The sequence below is a fragment of the Ruditapes philippinarum genome, unplaced genomic scaffold, assembly GCF_026571515.1.
Source record: "Ruditapes philippinarum isolate M1 unplaced genomic scaffold, ASM2657151v2 ctg911_1_1_1_1, whole genome shotgun sequence".
Classification (NCBI taxonomy): domain Eukaryota; kingdom Metazoa; phylum Mollusca; class Bivalvia; order Venerida; family Veneridae; genus Ruditapes; species Ruditapes philippinarum.
This window is the reverse complement of record NW_026856278.1, coordinates 1-22,219: the sequence shown is the minus strand read 5'-3', so window position 1 is coordinate 22,219 and position 22,219 is coordinate 1. Positions and strand designations below refer to the sequence as shown.

At 30.7% G+C, this 22,219-nt stretch overlaps 1 protein-coding gene across 3 annotated transcripts; it reads left to right on the top strand.

The window, feature by feature from the left end:
- Nucleotides 1–1,107: 1,107 nt before the first annotated feature.
- Nucleotides 1,108–19,000, top strand: LOC132746070 (perlucin-like protein). 3 transcript variants are annotated; one of them, XM_060735139.1, is made up of 4 exons: nt 1,108–1,397; nt 4,337–4,440; nt 4,737–4,827; nt 18,438–19,000. In XM_060735139.1, exons 1-4 carry the CDS (start codon nt 1,241–1,243, stop codon nt 18,662–18,664), a joined length of 579 nt encoding a protein of 192 aa, XP_060591122.1. In that variant the 5' UTR covers nt 1,108–1,240; the 3' UTR covers nt 18,665–19,000. The 3 variants fall into 3 exon arrangements, with proteins under 3 accessions (XP_060591122.1, XP_060591120.1, XP_060591121.1); XM_060735137.1 differs by lacking the exons at nt 4,337–4,440; nt 4,737–4,827 and adding exons at nt 17,725–17,828; nt 18,033–18,123 and having other exon boundaries at nt 1,111–1,397; XM_060735138.1 differs by lacking the exon at nt 18,438–19,000 and adding an exon at nt 5,109–5,724 and having other exon boundaries at nt 1,114–1,397.
- Nucleotides 19,001–22,219: the final 3,219 nt, after the last annotated feature.

Genomic DNA, 22,219 nt, shown 5'->3' with positions numbered 1-22,219 from the left:
CTTTAATTACTTTGTATATAATGATATGTAACTGAGGGTCCATCCGTCTGTCTGCTAGCTATTTCTGGTCCGCTCTGTATCTTTTGAACCACCCTGAAGAAAACTGAACTAATCAGCAGCAAAATTAAACATTATAAGACAATGTGCAGTGTGCAGATTTAGGCTTTTCTGGTGTGAAGGTCAACATTATGTATAAATTTCATGTCCACTCTGTATGCTTCGAACCGTTTGAACGAAATTAAAAAGTATACATATGGCATAAATAATAATAGACTAAGTACTGAGATGCCTTGCAGAACATAGGTTTGGGCTTCTTCAGATCAAGGTCAAGTTCGCACTGATTGAATGTATGTTTTAAGCTTGCAATTCTTTTGACATGTGAAACTTCCTGTACTGTTGTTGCTGATCTGAAGGTAACCTTAGACTCTTATCGTTTGTATAATAGCTGAATTGGAAGACAATTGTAGATAGCATATCACCAAGAGACCATTACCTATTATTTAATCAAATGCCCAAAATAGGTCCAAAAAGAGAGACAGACCGGAAAATCCTCTTTTATTCTTCTGGAAGCAGATCACTACATAAATTATAAATTTACCTCGGCCTCATTTTTCTTCATTAAAATGAAAGAATGTTAGATACTAACCACTAAGTAATTGGAACATGATATGATCACTCACGCATGAACCCATCCGTTGATGTTCTCTTTAACCATTTTATAATTTAGTAGAAAGTTACCTGAAGCACACGGCAGTATTGTTAAAACCTTTTGCCCATCAAACATGTTTTAATAGTGTTTTTTACTTGTATATTTATATAAACTATGTAAAATTATTATATACTTTTAGATAATGTTTATATCTGTAAATTGAAAATTATCGACCTATATTAAAAGAAAGGATTTCCGAACATTATATATTATATTATCTTAAAGTGCCATTTAATAGACTTCTTAATTTGATTCAGCAAACTAATACACACAATACAATATTTAAAATGGTATTATTTCAATGAAAATTTCGGTTTCTCATGTTAATACTGTCAAAACCTGTCATGAGTAATTTGAGCCAACACCTCCCCAACCGACTAATCTACCGAACGCTTAAATAACAAATGCATTGTATAGTTTATTTAGACGTTTTGAAGTTCACGTGGTAAACAATAATATATAAGCTGATCACCTGATAGAAAACATTAGAAAGGATTTTGAAACAACCATCATCTGTTAAACGTATCAAACATGAAAGCAGTTTTTGAAATCGTCCTTGCGGTGTATTTTGTTTGTTGTGTTGCGGCACAAGAATGTCCCAAATATCACTACGAGGAGCAAGTTCTATCAAAGGTTGTCAGACTGGAACACAGATTAGAACTGCTGGAGAAAAGGGCCGACAAAGAAGGTAAGTACGTTTTATGTATCTTAAAGGGAATACTTAGCTGGTAATATTTATCTTTAATTTAGTTAGAATACAAGGTTTTTACATACTTTTATCCTTTTTTTACACTGGAAGATGTTATTTTAACAATTTGAAAATGCTTTAATTTTACTTTCACAAAAATGTTGGAACGAATCACAGTACTCAGCTTTTCATAAATTAACAAAATTAAACTTTACTCCGAAAAAAAACCCCAAAAAATAGAAACAAGTTAGGCTGTTGTTGTATATGTATCAGCATTACATGATGTAAATAAACATTGTAATGTATCTTTACAATATCGAACGATATTATATTTTATTAATATCTGTCCCGTTTCGTTCGGTTCAATAAGATTCAATTTGTTTGAATATCCATTAAAAATAAAAAATCTGACAATATCATGGTAAAGAAACTTCTTTTACGATTTCATGATATACTAAAAACAAAATATGTTTAATTATATTGCATTCCAAGCCATGTAGGAATACGAGGAAATGAAAAAGTAGATGCTTTAGCTAAACAATCATTAAATTTTCGAAAAACTGACTTATTGTTACCTGCTTGTGATTTTAGACCAGCTATAAATAAACTCGTATCATCTGAATGGAAAGCAAATTGGGACAATGCCGTTTTTAATAAACTTCACGATATAAACCCATCTCTTGATATGTCACCAGAAATCCATCAGTTTATAAATTTTTACAATTATTGAACTCAAATAGTAAATATGAATTAATTCAGTTATCCAAATTTGTTAAAGAAGCACTTGCTTTGAGAAACACACTGTTAAATGTTGAGCGTTAAACATCATTATTGCTCATTCTCCTGTTTGTATGTCTTTACTTTTTAATTTGTAGTATACATATTTATTATTTCATTTTCTTGTTACTAGATGAATTAAGATTAAGAATTTTGAAAATGTCATACTTGCTATTACCATTATATTGACGTTATGCTTGTAAATATTATTGTATTATAGATGATGTACTATGTACAAATCTTAATAAAGTATCTGTTCTGTTCTGTTCTGTTCTATCTCTGTCAAACCGCCGTGATCAAACAGTTCTTCTTCGATGCCGAATTGGACACACTAAAATTACCCACTCTTATCTCCTCACAAATGACAATGCCCCTTTCTGTGTAGGTTGTAATGAAAATTTTACTGTCAAGCATTTTCTTCTTGAATGTCATGATTTTTCACAGGCCCGTAATAGATTTTATTCTGTAAATTCACTCAAAGAACTTTTTAATACAATTCCATCAAAAAACATAATTGATTATTTAAAAGAGATAAATTTGTATTCTAGGATCTAATTTGCTCATTTCTATTGTCATTGACAATGTTTTACATAATATTTTAAGCCTATTGTAGCATTCGGCACGATATGGCCAGTTGTGTGTTGACGTGCCGTAAAAATCCAAACAAACAAACAAAACAAAATCTTAGAAAAAATCTTCTGCTCAAAGATTCAGTGGGTATACAGAGAACATGAATTACTACAGAACATTTTTTAATGTATCAGTGTCGAATCTTAAATGAGGTATTCATTTAGCTAACGTGTCAATGTGTTATTGTGAGCTCTACTTGAGGTTGGTTTGATCACTGACACAATGTTTTATTTAATAATTAAATGTTACTTTTATAGTAGAATACCACACATAATATAAAAAATGTACACAGGTAATCGTGACGTTAACAAATAGATATTAAAAACAGTAACAAAATTTATATATCTAGTGGAAAGCCAAATTTTTATCTCTTGGAAATCTAAATTCTTATTGTTCAGTTTGTCTATCTTTGCAAAGTTTCTTAAAATGGTTTCGTTTTACACTGGCCAATAGAATTTTAACATCTTTGTTTCTTAAATAACAAAATTGCCAAATGAATCAGGTTTCAATACAAAATAATGTAACATAGCAACATGGAATTTATAACAACAATCATCACCTGGACATTTTATTAGTCATAATGTTTAACAATTTCATAAGTACAGACAACGTAATTGAGATAATCACCTAAATATAATAAAACTTTAAGCACAATTTAATGAACAAAGATGAAAAACCACATTTAACTTACGGTTATGTAATTATTAATTTGGCATAACTGTTATTAAAACATTAGTCATTTGTAACCTTAACATATTTGATATTTTACACTTTATTTTAAAAATATTGACTTTTTACATAATAATAACAATTATAACAACTAAGCATGCATATTCATTCATTATTTTTATTAAAAAATTGTTGCTGTTTTTCTGCTGCGCAAAACATGCGTAAAGGTCTGTCTGTCATACAAATAAAAACGTTTAAATATAAGGTTTACTAAATATATATTTTTTGTCACTTAATTACAGGTGTTGAGAATATAAATGTATATTTGCAATAGTTGATTTACATTTAGTTACTAGTAAAACTCTAGCATTTAATGCTCTGCGTGCGTGAGTGCGTGCGTGTGTGTTTGTGTGTTTGCACGCATGCTATTCAATTTTAGAATTGTTATTATAAGATGAATTAAGCTGTTACCATTTTGGTTGCATGTTTTAAGACAGCAAAACTTAATATTTAATCTCTACAAAAAATAGGACAAATAAGGAAAATATGTAATAACCGTAAGATATAGACAATTTAAAGGTAGACTAGTACGGTAAGTTAAAAGATAGTACAACTCTGTAGATTGAGTAATTTCACGGGTGGAAGTGGTTAGTGCAATGCATTGTCCAACCCAACACCGGTTTAATTAATCACTGTAAAAAGTTTAGAAGCATCTGTAATGTTTAATGATTGAAGATAAACATGTAACCATATCTTTATTTGTTTTTGAAGATAAACATGTAACCATATATTTATTAGTTCAACATTCACTTGAAATGTTAATAATTACTGACAAAACTGTAATTTTTCTTTCGTTCTTAAAGACAAAGAAGATAAAGAAGTACAGCAGTGCCAAGATAGATGGATAAAATACAAGCGGTCATGCTACTTCATATCAGAGGATGACATGTCATATGATAGAGCACGAGTGAGTTCCATCAAAATTAACACATTTTAAGTTACGTTTTGGCGTAATTTTATAGATTTGGTTTAAACATATTTTATTCGTCACATAAGCATATTTACATACATGATATGTTTAAATAAAACAAGAAAAGGATTAGACTGAAAGCAACCTTATGCTTAGATTTATGATCTTAGATTAACTCTCATAACACAAGTATTAGATTTTTTCTACCAGATCTGTATTTCCCACTACTTAGACCGTTATTTTGTAATTTAAAGCCTTTTTTTTTAAAGAAAATAATTTAACTGTATTTGCAGGCAAACTGCCAAAACCTAAAAGCTGATTTAGTTCATATTGATAACGCAGACGAAAACACGTTCCTTACCAACCATCTCAATACCTTAAAAGGTTAGCAAATTTTAAATTTCATTTCATTTACTAGTAAAGTCACGTTTCTTATCCGCATAAGTTTTCTAGACATTTCTTTTTGCTTAGTTTCATATAATTTTAAAAGTAATTTCGTTGTTTACTTGACATAAGAATGAGATGTTGAGACTTTACATTTACAAAAGGTTATCCTACCTGATTTAAATACAGCGCAACCAAAGTAATGTGTGTATCGTAAATGAATTCGTAGTTATTTGTGTATCTACATGAATAACCAACATCCCGTCATATGTCATCCATAGGTATGAGCTTTTGGATTGGACTCACAGATGCTGACAGAGAGGGTATCTTTAAGTGGATTGACGACAACTCAAGGATATCATTTTCAGACTGGAGTCCATCACAACCTGATAATAGCGGAAATAAGGAAGACTGTACACACATTTATGCAAAGTGGGATTTTAAATGGAATGACCTAAACTGTCTGACTCCAGCAAAGTATATTTGTGAAGAGACAATCACATATTGAAAAAGATGAAAAAAAAAGAATATCAGCACAATAAAAACGTCATACAATTTTCTTAAACTGATAATAGGGAAGAAACTTCTGAAACGTTTACACGTCCAAATCATAAAATAATCTAAAGGAGTGCAAAAAGAAAAAGCAACTTATTAATTAAATATCTTTGATTTTTTCGATTCGTGAACGTCCTCCAATTTTCAATTAAAAATTTCAATTTTTTTCCAATGACAAGCATTTTCAGAATAAGACTCTACTGAGTTATAAATGACATTCTATAAGTTGTGTCCAAAATGACGAGTCTGACGATCTCAGGAAAAAATCTCAATTTTTTCAATTATGTTCATGATATATCATACGATTATTGATGTATTCAATTCAAATAAATTTCAAAATTTCGATATATCATTGCATATTAATAAAGCATTGTGTGTATATGAATACGCAATGTGTAAGGGCATTTACGGCCCATTTAGAAACATATCTTACAGTGTTTCCTAGATCTAAAATCTAAACAGTTTCACAAAACTCCAAAATAAGCTGTGCGAGTAATATGAGTTTTAACTCGTCCTAGGATCTTTTTGAAGATACTTCTTGTTTTATTAAAAATGTATTGATAAGACGTAAATACGTAAATTTTCGACAAAATAATCTCTGTGAATAATGGAATAATTGACCATTTTAAAGATGTTCTACATACTGGTCTTGCGTTAAAAATATATTTATTATAATCCTGCAGAAGTTATGATAGAAATAACTCCATTTTAAAAAAATATGTCTATAAATCTTATTAGTATTTGACTCAATTAATTGATCAAACTTAAAGTTTAACTTATTGTTCTAAAATTTCATTCATTACACACATTGTCAGGTTATATTTTTATAATATGACACTGGTCTAAACAACTTTGATGATTCGTTATTAACATGTCTAGCTTTTTATCAAAAAAGGATCAAATTACTCTTCTTTTTCTGTTTAAATTGTTTTGATCTTGAAATTAATCTAATGTAATAATAACAATAAATTATAAATATAAATCCCTAAAGAAAGTCCAAAACAACAAATTTGAAAATGTTGCAGGCTACGTTTGATTTAGCCTGTTAAAGAAGTGAACGGTTCTGTCAAGTGCAAACTCCCATCCACGCCCCCTAACACCGGCTACAACAGAACCCGAAAATGTTGAAAAATTGAATTTAGAAACATCCGCCTATGTAAATAAAAATAACAACACTAATAACAACATTTTATTTTATATAATAGGACGACCTACGGCCCATGATATATCTACATTATAAGTAATTTTCACTGTTCTAGACAATTACACACGTTTATATTTTGGAAGTTCAGCTTTTACATAGAAAAATCGCATACATCTTTTAACTATTGTGTGAATAAACCACCGTATATTTATTCGTGATTGTTATTTGTAATTATTTTAACATAGAAAACTTCCAACATAATATGCGACCCAGGTATAAATATTTTGCCTGCGAATACTTTTTACACTCATAAAATACATGAAATTCATTTTCTATCACTGTTATCTGATGCTCAATACAATAGGTACATAGTCTTACATTTCTGGGTATCCCCATATGCCTACCACGTTCGATTCTCAGTTTATGACTCGACAACCTGAATTTAACAAAGCTTTTACGTAGATAAAACGTCTAATTTTAAGAAGAACTCTACATCTAACAAGGATTTGAACTTTTTATAATGTTCACCTCTATTCAAGTCGAGGCATTAATTTTAGTTAAACAATATAGATAAGATAAATGATTAACAAATGACGGTATCTTATAAAATATAATTGTCTGAATGGTTGGTAAATTAATATAACGTTTACTTACTGCCGAGTTACATACTACAGAAAAAAAGGTATTATTTGATTACCAAAATCACTGTTGTAGTTAAAAGGTATACATGTATACAAATAAATTTATATACATTTATTATACCTCACGTAAACTTTTTACCATATAGCCTTATGTGATGTCATATTTAGATATTTTTATATCATCCTAGAAATGATTATCAGACTTTTGCAAAATTTCCCAGTAATCTTCATAGTTCTATATAGTCATCTATATAAATTCTCTCGTTCTCTCCCCTAACCCTATCCAATAACGAATTAAAAATTACATGCTGTTATTTCAGTTTCGGGTTGCTTATATGCACTAATACCCTGAGAGACATGTGTTATTTTTATTTATATAAACTGAAACAATAAAAACGTTCAGATATATATTTAACTCATTCATTTGTATTTTCCATATTTTATCAATAAAAATCATCATCATCATCAATTATTATTATTATTATTATTATTATAATTATTATTATTGTTATTATTATTATTATTATTATTATTATTATTATTATTATTATTAGTATTAAAAAATATGATAAATGTCAACAACATATAATGATAATAATAATAAAAATAATATAGCATTATCTATTTGTTTTAAAATATTTGGAAGAAATGCAAAATATATTCCACCTGAAATATGTCACTGGACAATCGTAAGCAATAAAGTTAAAAAATGCATGATTATACTAGGACAGATCGCGCAAAAGCAATTTGTGCTGTATTATAAATTCTTCAAAAAATGTAATTGGGTTTGTCGTATAGTTGATTGCACAGATTAATTAGTCATACATGTTATATTAAAAAAGAATGACAACAAAAAGATCTTACAAGTGCATATGTTTATTTCATAATGTGAACTGTTAAACATGACATTGATTTATATATATTATACTACAAAATACATGCAGGCTGGGCTGGATGGTAATAATATGTCAAAATGATTAATGAGAGTTCTGCATGTAACTCTAAAACGCGTGCATGTATTAACATGATAGTTGTCATTATTGCAAGCTGTCATTATATATACTATTCTCAATGTCCAGTTAGATAGTTCGAATTTAGTTCTTGACTTGTAGACTTGTGTATTTGTATATTAAAAGTATGAAACATATGTGAGTTCTCTCTCCGTTATACGACAGGTTGTGTGCGTGTATAGAAGAAGCTCAAAATATATTTCAACTAACATATTTCATCGGCCAACCAAAAACAACAATATGTTGTTATTTCCGATACGATTTCAAGTGCTCATTTAAAAGAATGATTTTGAGTTTCTGGAAGTGTTGAAATTGAGGGTTCAGAGACATGAATACACTACACTCGGTGAGACCAAACATCAAATCTTTTCAGCTGGTAATAACAACACTAATTTCAAAATTCTAGCGTTGGGATTCGAAGAAACTGCTACATGAAGTGGTTGATAACAAAATCCAGGAAAATATTATGTTGCAACAGTTAAATATAATTCCGATTGCAATTGATAGAAAAAAAGTGTTAAAATATAAAAGTGTTGAATAAATATTCGTACTGAAAATAAAACGTACGAGTATTTAAGTTTGCATTTGATATTATACAATTATTGACTAGTGAGCCATTGAATATGATGTGATATTCACCGGCAGAAAGTCATATTGACCTCGGCTTTGCCTCGGTCAATATGTCATCTGCCGTTGAATAATTGTTTTATTATATGAATAGGCTAAGAATTAAAAAGAAACACCAAAGTACAACCTTATATACATGTACAAATTTTGCCTTGATGAGGTGCGGGGAAAAAAGACGCACGTGTTAGGCGTGAAAAGACTACGCAAACGCTACGCATAAAAAGTAATTCAAGTTTCTACTCGTCATTGCGGTGTAGCCTAAGGCTCAATATCCTTGTTGGACTGACTGGAATACTTCAAGAGGTACTGTATATTAATGTGTTCGTTATATTATCGTTAGTAAATTAAAGGCCCATATAATCTATGATTATTTCTACAATGATTTTTATATTTTGTATTCCTGAAAGGTTTATCATTTACGACGATATTTTGCTCTTGCTGCTTTCTAAACTTTGTACATTTACAGTGATTAAGTGTTTTGTGTGGGAGTCAAAATACTTCGTTGTATACATTTTGCTACTTTTATGACAAATTATTTAACATAATGTGATGCTTTCTAAAGGTAATAAGTGGGTAACATCTTCTGAAATTATTATATAAAATAGCATTGAACTCATGTTTCCCTTCTTAAGAAAAAAAACATTTATTTGTTCTAAGGCATAATGTGCCTATATAGAAAATAAAAAGCTCCTACATTGATTGTACTAGTATTGAAACCCGTATGACATCTCTGTCTTTATCTTATATTGTCATTTATCATCATTTATAATATTTGAATAACTTATTATTTGTAAACATAATCATAATTGGTATGGTAACTTTAAAAACAGCTTTACAAGAAGACAGCATCTGTAGCTTCTTGATATAACCTAATGGATTTTATCACATACCCGTATCGCTTTTGCGACTCCATAATCATGATAATGGAATCATATTGCCGTGCAAATGGTTGTTTTTCACTTTAAACACTGAGTCTTTTTTGTTTTGTTTTTTGTTTGTGATAATTAGAATTTTAGATTCTTGTAAGTTCATTAAGAGGCTTGCAAAATATAATTTTATTGAGCACGTTCAATAAATTCAGTAGTACTCATACACTCAATCAATATCCTTTAATTCTGATCTCATCGTCAAGTGAATATCACAATTGTCATGCGTAGGATTATTCATTTTTCTTTACAGGTGAGCATGGATTTGTTAGAGGCTGTACGTGAAGCCGGTGTTGTGGTAGACATTCTACGTGCAGAACGACAGGACGATGCGGTGTTTGATGCCATTTACCAGACAGCCGTGGACATAGCTGCTGAATTTCAGGAAAAATATTAGAAAATCCTTATTAATTGTTTAATGGTTTATATGGTAAACCGATTTAACCACTATTATAATAAATGCCTATAAAAATGAGATCTTCAAATTTTTAAGACCGATCAAATTCCTCCATATAACAGTGCATTTGTTTTCTGGCCAGTTAGTAATAAATATAGTGCATACTAAGCCTTATAACCTTATAATAGTATAAGTTTACTAGTTGACCTTTGACAGAAGCAGCACGTGTATTACGAACATCACTATGATAAAAATCACAGTTTATTTTAACTAAGGGGATATTTTATATGGTACATGTATACGAACGCAGTTACCACATACATCGAAAATAGTACAATCAAATTATTTTTCACAATTATTGTTTGTATTTGTACAGATTGATGCAAGTGTACCGCGTCAAGCCGCCAGACAGCGCCATAGAGCCAATTGTCAGATTGGGGATCCAAAGGAATACTGGCGAGTATCTTTATTCAACGTTTTCGTTGACCATCTTGCCGAGGAAATTAGTACCCGGGTGATGAGCAATCATGATCGTTTTGTGCACAAATGCTCATGCCCACAAAGATCAGGAACCTGAATGATGGACATGTAGATTCTATATTCACAAGCTACAGCCAAGATATGAATATATCGAAAGAAGTGTTTCAGGGTGAAATTCGACACTGGAGGGCGCGGTGGAGTCAAGATGACGGCAGACCAAGGCCATTAACTCTTCTGTCTCTACTTGACAGCACTCCTAAGGCCGCATATCCTGGTATTCACAAAGCGTTGTCAGTATTGCTAACAATGCCGGCTCGTCTGCGTCCTGTGAACGCTCATTCATTTCTTTGCGCCGTATCAAATCTTACATGAGAAGCACGATGACGGTTGACAGATTGTCCGATCTCGGTATTCTTCATATCCACAGAGAAATTGATGTTGACGTTGATGTTGTAATCAACAAGTTTGCTTCTGTAAAATGCAGAAAAATTGACCTTATCTAAGATGCACCGATGACCAATGGTAGGATACTACGTCATCCCGCACCTACAAAATACTACCAATCGAATTGTTATCTCGTCGACTCGAAGACAAAATTTTGTTTAGGAGTCCGACTCGGAGCATTTAGAAAAAAAAAACTTTATCCGTTTTCAGGACTAAACTAGGCAGTAACTTGGCAATTATATTAATTAATATAAATAAAAACGTTACATTTCTTATTATTTTCTAACGATTTTTTGGAATAAAAACATATTTTATCGTCGACTCGACGGGATATTTACACAAAAAAGCCCGATTGAGAGCATTTTACAGGTGCGCGCTGACGTAACATTCTACCATTAATGGCTTATGCATGATTTACCATGCTCAGTAAAGTTTAAACACTATCATATTTTATAAGTATTGTTTTGATAATTGTCCTTGGAAATAGATCTTCTTTGGAACATACATTTTGCTCCTTTTAATCTCAACCTGTTTCTGACTTCCGCCCTTTGGAACCCCTTTCATGTGCCTACAAGTCGAAAAATGCTGGCAATGAGATTGCAGCTTTATTAAGATCATATCATAATGCATTTTAGCTGCTTTGATCATCTTAAAAAGAGGGAATATGTCGCTTGATTTTGTGAAAAGTACTTTTGTCACACATTGTCTAGAAACAATTTAATGATAAGCATATAAGTTGCCAAAATGGATCGTTACAGTAAATCTAATCAATTTATTGACAAGGCAGCAACGTAATAAATCGCATACTGATATCTATAAAGCTAAAACATCATATCGAGCATTAACATTGTTATCAATATTGTAAACTACCAAGTCACGTTAACCGTTAACAATATTATGTACTTCCCATCATAAGTCTTGTTGTAAATTTATAAAACTGTATTTTGTATTTACATGTAAGACCGGACGAGTTAATGCTCTTGATTATTTTTAACCGATACTTTCCATTTAATTCATGCTAAGTTCCTATTTTTATTCAAAAGTAACTACGAGAACCATTTACAAAGTCCAGTTAATTTTTGATCATCCCTCGTATTATTATTTTAGTAGACAAAACATTGATATTTAAAAATTGTTATTTATTCATGATTGTATAGTCGATTTTCACTGGACGTTTGTCTAGATCAGAAAACAACTAATATTGATAAAAAGCGACCTTGTTATAAAACAGTTTGCTTGTGTGAAAGAAATAAGAATATATATGTACACGTATATTCTTCCTGAAATTTGTCACGGGCCTACAGAAAAAGTAATGTACTAAACAGAAAACGGCGAACACAACAGACGCCTTCAATACGTCTGCAGTTTGTCAAATCTTACGAATAAATTTGTAAAGCAATGTTGTTTTTTTTAAAACTATTGATATTAAGGGTTTCAATATAATTTCAGAGCTTATCTAAAACCACAGTTACAGAACATGCACACAAGTTTTAGACAGGTAATACAGTCTGTACTGCTCTCAGGACATGAACGATAATGTAAGCCTTGTTAATCGTCGTTCTCCATTTTTGCAATATTGCTCAATTTTTAAAGAATCGGAAGAGGTTGTTGCTGTTATAGTTGTTGGTGCTGCTGTTTACATTTTCTAGTTACAAAGTATAGCCGCATAATAAAATACAATTGATGACTAGTTCATCGTGTTGTTGTTACTTAAGTCGTTTTTCTTTCTTTGTGTATGAGTAACAAATCCATCTCGTTACTATTTGTAATGCTACTTAAGTTGAGAACAAAGTTTCCGAAAGGCGGCATCATAAAGTAAGGACTATTAGTTTTTACAAATGCAGTTAAAGATCCTGTAACACATTTTTTTCATGGTTTTATTTCATAAATATGATGCTCAAATTAAGATTTGTCAATCTTGTAAGTTCAAATAAGCATTATTTATAAAGATATTACCCATTTTAACATTTTGCGTAAATAAACGGAGGTAATTAGAAATTTATTTTCTATAAATTCCAAGTCAAATTTTCCAATAAGAAATAAATGCATGTAACTTATTGATTAAATATAATGTGCACAAATATTTGCAGTACACATTTTACATATTCTTGGATGTTTGAAAATTGTTTTATTTGCATAATTATATGCATATATAATATTTTGCAAGTGTGTGATACATACAGTAACAATATCAATCACAAAACATACAGGATCTTTAAGGCATCATAGAAAATTAATAATCAGTTAAAGAATATAACTGACTAAAAGGCTGAAACAAGGACGTTGACCTGAGGACCAGGAAGTGGTAAATTACAAACAAACAAAAAAGAAAAAAATGGACACTTACCGTTGACGAGAAGTCACAAACTGAGAGACTCTTGGACAAAAGCAATTAACAAGCAGACACATTTTAGGGACAAAAAATTAAATTTACTAATAAACCAATATGGTTGCATACAAAACATGGTCATGTAAAAAAGAGAAAATAACAAAAAAAATTCTCTGATTCACAATTGTTTAGTTTCTTTTTTGTTTTTTTGTTGTTGTTGTACTTTGTTGTTGTTGTTTTTTATTTTTATTTTTCAAGTACTTAACAAATTTTTACATTTTGATAAACAGGTACATTATAACCTTTCACCCTACATTTGTTGAAGTTTTCAAAAATGTCCCTTTAAAAAATATTTCGATGGTTCTGATTAAAAGAAACATGAATTCGTTAAGATTTAACGATAATCTTGGTCATTTACTTTTTGTTATAAGACCTGATTGTGACTCGTGATATGTCACTTTAGTTTCATGTTCTATTCATGAATCCTTTGACTTGCTGAATTTATACACATATACGGGTACTCGTACAAATATTTCCTTCTTCCTCCTAAATATTCATTTAAGCAAACTTTTGTAAAATATATGTTTCAGCAATATGGCCATGACGTACGTGAAACTAAAACATTTAGCAAAACTAAAATTATTTTGTATATAATGCTAGGTAACTGGCAGTCCATCCGTCCGTTTGTTGGTTCGCTGTGTATGTTGCAAAACAGAGGTTTGGGCTTCCTCAGATCAAGGTCAATGTCACACTGATTGATTAAAAATACTTTTATGTTTGTATGTTGTTAGCTTGCAATTCTTTTGACATGTTAAACTTCCAGTACTGTTGTTGCTGATCTGAAAGAAACCTTAGACTCTACTGAGTAATCGTTTGTATAATAGCTGCATTATTTGCAGCAAAATTATATCAGTTGGAAGACAGTTGTAGATAGCATAACACCAAGAAAGCATTACCTATTATTTAATCAAATTCCCAAAATAGGTCCAAAAAAGAGGGACAGACCGGAAAATCCTCTTTTATTCTGGATGCAGATTACCACATAAATTACATAAATTCAAACTTGGCCACTTTTGTCTATATTGAAATTGAAGGATGTTCGATACAAACCACTAAGTAGCTGGTACATGATAACTTCTGTATGATACCATCCGTTCATATTTTCTTAAAAATATCTTATAATTTAGTGGAAAGTTACCTTGATTATTTACATTAAAGCACATGGCAGTGTTGTTTAAACCTATAACCCATCAAACATGTTTTAAAAGTTTAATTAGTTGTATGTTAATATAAACTAGTTGTATTTTAATATAAACTAGTATGTAAAATTATTATACAAATTAAGATTTTGTATATATATGATTGGCTTATATAAAAAGAAAGGAATTCCAAACATAATATATTATATTATCTTAAATTGTCAATCAGTAGATCACTTATGTTGACTCAACCAACTTATACACACAAGCCAATATTTTTAATGGTATTGTTTTTAATATAAAAATATCAGTTACTTATGCCCATACTGTAAAACATTCATAAGTAATTTCAGTCGACACCTCCCTAATCGACTATTCGACCGAAAGCTCAAATGACAATTGCATTGTTGTCTATTTTAGTTTATTCAGACGTATTGAATGTCACATGGTAAACAATAATATATAAGTTGATCACCTGATAAAAAACATTAGAAAGGATTTTGAAACAGCTATCATCTGTTAAACGTATAAAACATGAAAGCGGTTTTTGAAGTCGTTCTTGCGGTGTATTTTGTTTGTTGTGTTGCGGCACAAGAATGTTCCAAATATCATTATGAGGAGCAAGTTTTATCAAAGGTTGTCAGACTGGAACACAGATTAGAACTGCTGGAGAAAAGGGCCGGCAAAGAAGGTAAGTACGTTTTTGTGAGAAATATTAGAATAATAAATACAGTTAAGGTTACTCGCGATCAATATTTTTAATCGTGTTAATATTTTTTGTACTCTCAGTTTTTTTTTTTTTGTTTTTTTTTTTGATTTTGAGACGGTCTATACCTGCTATGTATAACTTGACGTATTAAAATGTTGTAAGCGTATGCTTGGGTTACATATAGTCATATAGGACAAGAAAACTACAAAATATAATGTATCTAAACTTTGTTTGTGACTTGTGTGCTCCTGAAGCTGCAAATGATATTAACTTCAGTGGCATATAATTCATACTCATGGTTAGATAGGAACATATAATTTGTGCATTTCAAGTAGCTGACTCACATTTGAGTAATTGTGCAAATTTATTTAGACTAGGTAATAAGTGGTTTGTGTGTTTGTATTTTTCTATTTTTGAAGCCATCATAATTTTCGTTAAAATATGGCATATTATCTAAGTGTTTTCATTCTCCGTACTTAAACCAAAACAAAATAACACAAATGTTTATTAGAATTCCATGAAAGTTTGTATTTAAGCCTCGAACAAAACAACAACAAATTCAACAGCGGGCAGATAACTTGAAAACAAGGTTCGTGACGTTCAATTTGTTTGCTTATCATGCTCTAAAATTATGCTTATTTTAAATACTGTTATATAGTTTTCCTTCTGCCACATGTAACCATAGCATCGATCTTTAAGATTTGGTGACGATTCCCTTTAAGATATAATGCGCTCATCTTTAGGTTTAATACTTTTATTGCAAAAAATATATTGAACTTTGGGAAGACCTTACTAATTATGTCTTATTAAGATAAGAGAATGCACACACTATGCACTGTTACGTATATTTCTTCCTTTTTAAAAAAATAAGCACCCAGTATTTTTAAACGGCACTTTGTGCTGTATTTTTACCTAATTTAAAAGTATTTACAGTTTAAAACGAAGCATATGCTTCTTGTATTACATGGCAATTTTATCAATCATATCAGAATTTTAAATATTAAATTTGAGCATAATATATCATTCAGGGATCATCTTAGCTGGTGCTATTTACGTTTAAAATATTGAATGTTATTAAGTTGTTACATATTTTATGCATTATTACACTAAGTCTAATATATGTTACTTTAACAATTCTAAGATGCTTTAATTGATAAACTGAAGTACCCTCACAACCGATAAAAGTGATTTTTTTTTTCAATTTCCAAAACTAACGGGTGGTTTGGTGAAGGGGGGAATATTGCACAATAAATCAGAATTCGAGGAAAATAAGACAGGAATGAAGAACAAACTAGATTCATATTCAAATAACTGAGAATAGAATTTATTCAAACATTGTATAAAATTTGAAAGTTTAAATTTCAGGTCATTTTAATGTAAATGGTAGACAGCAGAGGCTACTTATTGGGATAGCTTTCTGTCTTTCAGTCGATTAAATTTATCAACTAGTTGATGCAAGTCAGCTGCTGTTAAGTCAACAATCTGGTGCAGAATATGCACATGGGAATTTTAGGGGTAAAACGACATTTTAAGTGGAAAATAAACCTTTCGGGGGTAGGGAAAATAAGCTTTATTTTGCTGTAAAATATAGGGAATATAACACATTTAATGCAAGACCTCAGCGTTTCATAAGAAACAAAATTATACATTTCTTTAAGAAAAAAACAAGTCAGTATAAGTAAAAAGTAAAAGGTCGCCCCGTAATGATAATCAAAAATGTTATATTTTCGATACTCGATATTTTCGGTTCGGCACGATATTATGTTGTTGTTGTGATAATTTTAGTTTCTTCTATTTGGCCTTTTTCAGCTTCCAGCATTCCCTCTTAAATACTGTATAATCACTTTAAGAATATGTAAGTTGCTTTTTTAAATTCGTCGCGCATTGTTTGAGATGTTCAGGCTTCATAACCTCAGATCCCCTTTCAAAATTCTATTTTATTTAGTTCCGTTAATGGCACACACAATTTTTAATACACATATATTTAATACGCCGCTTTTCATGGAATGGCACTTACGTGTGACATTGAATGTTCGAAGATAACCGCCATTTAATACATCTGTTGATGCTTTTTAATTCAAAATTTCACCATGTTTGTTTTTAAATGTTGAATTCTGCTAAGTCTAGTGCAAGGGACGTTAACTGTAACTTGCATTATCCGGGACGGTCCATGAACAGGCTCTATCAAACCCGAGCCTGCAACTTTTAAATGTTGCCGTTTTTGGCGTTCTTTAGGGATTCTGTTAGTGCAATGCATTGTCCAACCCAACACCGGTTTAATCATTCAATGTAATGACCATAGTAGCATCTGTAGTGTTTAATGATTGAAGATAAATATGAAACCTTATCTTTATTTGATTTATATTTATTTATATAAGAAATGTTATGAATCTTTACAACTAACTAACAAAACTACATTTTCTTTCTTTCTCAAAGACAAAGAAGGTAAAGAAGTACAACAGTGCCAAGACGGATGGATAAAATACAAGCGGTCATGCTACTTCATATCTGAGGATGAAATGTCATTTGATAGAGCACGAGTAAGTTCAATGAAAATGAACATATTATAACGTTACGTTTTAATGTCATGTTTCAAATTATGATCTTAGATTGACTTTCACAATTTTTCTCTTACTATAAACATTTTTTTCCTATCTTATATGTATTTTCCACTTCTAAGACAATTATTTTGTTCTTTAAAGCCTTTTTCAAAATGGAAATCATGAATTGTATTGTATTTGCAGGCAAATTGCCAAAAGCTACAAGCTGATTTAGTTCATATAGATAACGCAGATGAAAACGCGTTCCTTACCAACCATCTCAATACATTAAAAGGTTAGGAAATTTTTAATGTATTTTATTTCCTAGTAAAGAGTCTAGTCGTGTTTCTTATCTACATTAGTCAGTTTTTTAACGTTAAAAGTAATTTCGTTGTTTAATTGACATAAGAATGAGATGTTGACACTTTACATTTGCAAAAGGTTATCCTACCTGATTCAAATACAGCGCAACAAAAGTAATTTGTGTATCTAAATTGAATTCGTTGTAATTTTTGTATCTTAATTGATTTCGTAGTAATGTTTGTATCTTAATCGAGAATGTATTCATTTGTGTATCTACATGAATAAACAGCATCCCGTCATCCATAGGTATTAGTTTTTGGATTGGACTCACAGATGCTGACAGAGAGGGTGACTTTAAGTGGGTTGACGACAACTCAAGGATATCATTTTCAGACTGGAGTCCATCACAACCTGATAATGGCGGAAATGTAGAAGACTGCACACACATGTATGCGAAGTTTGATTTAAAATGGAATGATCTACTATGTCAGAATCCCGCAAAGTATATTTGTGAAGAGAAAATCACATACTAAAAAAGATGAAAAAAAAACAGAATATCAACAAAATTAAAACGTCATAGAGTTTTCTAAAACTGATGATGGAGTCGTCTATACATGTTTTGTGTTTTTCTTTAAAACCTAATTGAGTAAATTATATTCCTATATTTCTATTAAGAATTATATTATCTACTATATCTTTAAATATAACTTCAGGATACGTCTTTTTATAATAATGTAACTTCTAACTATTAATACATTGTGTTAATCAACCTCAATATAATATAAAAACAACAAATTTACCCTTATTTTGTCAAAAAGATATTTCTTAAATATTACAACCACTTGTCAATAAAAGCCACAATTTGTCTTTTTTAAAGATCAACATTAATGCCCTTAAAACTGGAATATATATTTTTATGATTAATCAATCGAAATGTCTTTTTATTTTACTGAGAAATTTCTTGTTCGGACGAAGTCCGTCCGAGAACAGCTTGACTTCTTGTAAAATTTAAGGGAGAAAACTGAATATAAGTAGGATTTTTAAAGTTGGTTTTTTAAATACAAACTGAAATGAGGGAATCTCATTGGCCATTCTAAAATTAGTGTAATAATATAAAGAATCTTTCTGAAACGTATACGCGTCAAAATTATAACATAATCTTAAGGAGTATCGGAAACAAACTTTCTCCATTCTTTTTATATTTTTAGTCTATATTCCTTATTCGTAATTTGGCTTAATCAATTCATAGAATTTAAGAGTAATTTGGTATTCGAACACCGCTCGCAATGAGTTTTCCAACATCCTGTTACTCATCTTACCACTATGTTTACATTTTAGACCTTTTTGTTCTAAAATTCCATTCATTACACACATTGTCAGATTATATGTTTTATAATATGTCACTTGTCATCATGCGAGGTCTGAACAACTTTGATGTTTCGTTATTAGCCTTATTTAAAAAAAAAAGATCAAATTATTCTTCTTTTTTTTTTCTTTTTTTAAGTGTTTTGATTTTTAGTAAGCAGTCTAATGTAATACAAGCAATAATAACAATAACAACAATAATAACAACATTTTATTTTATATAGGACGACCACCGGCCCATAATATATATATGCAATACCAAAAATGAACACTGTTCCTATTATATTTTGGAGGTAAAGCTTTAACATAAAATAAATAGCATAATTCTTTCAACTAGTGTGTGAATAAACCTTCATATATTCAAATATTCTTGTTTGTTATTTGACGACATTTTAGCATAGAAAACTCCCAACGTTTTGTGCGACATACTTTTTGCACTCGCAAAACACATTAAACTGTTATCTGCTGCTCAAGACAAAGGGTACATAGTCTTTCATCGTTGTGTATCTCCATATGTCTTCCAAGTTCGATACCCAGTTTAAGGCTCAAACAGCTCAACTAAGCATAGATAAATTGCAACATCCAATAGATACTATTAAATATAGAACTCTACATTTAACAAGGATGATTTGAACCTTTTTATAATGTGTAAGGCAGCCGGATACTCGCTGTTTAAAGTTAGTAACAAATATAGTTATATCAGCTACATCTTCAGACAAAGAACCGAAAACCAAATTTAAAAAAAGTTTCTCCAATCTCAGATGCCTATGTATGTCTTCCAAAGTCTTTGAGCATATGATATATTCAACTTATACTGCATGGTCAGTGTTTATTCAAATGTCCTTAAGGAAATTCAATGAATTGCCAGGTCAATATTGTTGAACATAACCACTTACTGTATTGTGTGTTTACCAAAATAACTTGTTATAAATGTTTAAAATACCCTATGCTATTGATTATTTTTAATCGATACTTTCGTTTTATTCTTAGTTCCTGTTACCATTCTTGTTTTTCAAGTTCGAGCGGAATGTCATTTAATAGTCTTGGCCTGATAATGATTGGGGCTCATTGTATTCAGCTTTATCTACATAGTGCCCTGAGTTGCACGTACACATATTACTTCCCTGCAACTCAGTCAAATAGTGTTATTATACCACTTCGAAAGAAACAACCTAAATAATTATCGCGAAATCACACTCATTAGTCGTTCCGCAAAACTGTTCAGTTCATTGATTAATTTGCGTGTAAAATTCATGAAACAATAAATGGCTCACAATTCGGATTTAAACCTAACTATGGAACTACCAATGCAGTATTTGTATTACAGGCATTAATTGACTGATACTTAAGTCAACGGAAACGTTTTTACTCTACTTTCATCGACTATCAAAAGCCATTTGACTCCGTTTGTAGAAATGCATTCCCGATTACATATAACACTTGCCATCTTACATTTGCCATCACTTTTTGTGAGTAACAGGAGCAACATTTGTTTCACCATCATCATCATCATTACAATCAACATCTTTCTGCTTCATATTGTCATATAGTACGCATTTCAAGCATTTCCTCAATTAAAACCCGTGGGTCAATTATATTAGACAGCTTGTCCGGTCTTAATAAACAGATGTCAACAACAATAGTACTTTCCGCCTGATAAAGATCTCTAATTACTAGAATGGGGATAAACATTTTATTAGCGGTAATTAAGTAGAACAATACAATATTAGAAGTTCTTAATTAATGCGTCCTGTCAAGTTTAAGCGAATATATATATATGTTTAATTGTTACCTGTCACAAAGCGGGGAAAAGTTGGTTTAATAATTCACTTTTATTATACATAGCGTAGGTTGATTATCCCTTTAAATACTCAAGGATCAGACTAGTATTTCAGTGTCGGTTTTAATGTTAGTTAGGCACTCACTTAATTTTGGTACGCAGTTATAACTTACTCTTTGAATTGTTTAACTTGGAAACTTTGATTATAAATAAATGTTGAACTTACTGTAAATGCATATTCTAGTAAACAATAATTAAACTGAATGACATTTGAATATACACTGTGTTGACTTATTGTATTTGAGTTTATTCAGATAACCGGTTACAATACAAGCGGCGTTTTGGTGCTCTAGTGACTTCAGGATTCGTTTTTGCCGACCAGGGGTTTTTCGTGGATCACAGCGCAGACATACACTATCTAACGGTTGACGATCAATTGCAGAGGACCCAGACAAGAGGGGCGGTGAGTTTATTTCTCTTAGTTTTCATGCTTCATTTTTTTGACTTAAGCTATGGCAGAACAAGACGTTGCTACAATTTTTGAGAATTTAGGCAGACAACTTACTAATGTTTGTACAAAAGTAGGAACTCAAAGTATTTCCCAAGTAATTCCACCTTTTTCGGGAGAAGTGGGCGAATATAAATTGTGGATTAAGAGTATTGAAAAATATGGTGTATTAACAGGGGTAACTGATGAAAGATTAAAACTTGTTGCATATCAATCGAGTAAAAATTCGGTTAGTGACTTTATAAGTAGACATTTAAGAGACCACCCTGACGCTACATGGGTTGAATTAAAAACAGAATTGGGTTCGAGGTTTGACACCATTCAAGACCCTCAATATGCTTTCTCTTTATTACAATCAATGAGGCAATACAAAAATGAAAATGTTCAAATTTTTGCGGAACGATTATTAGCTTTAGCAGAAATTGCTTACAGGGG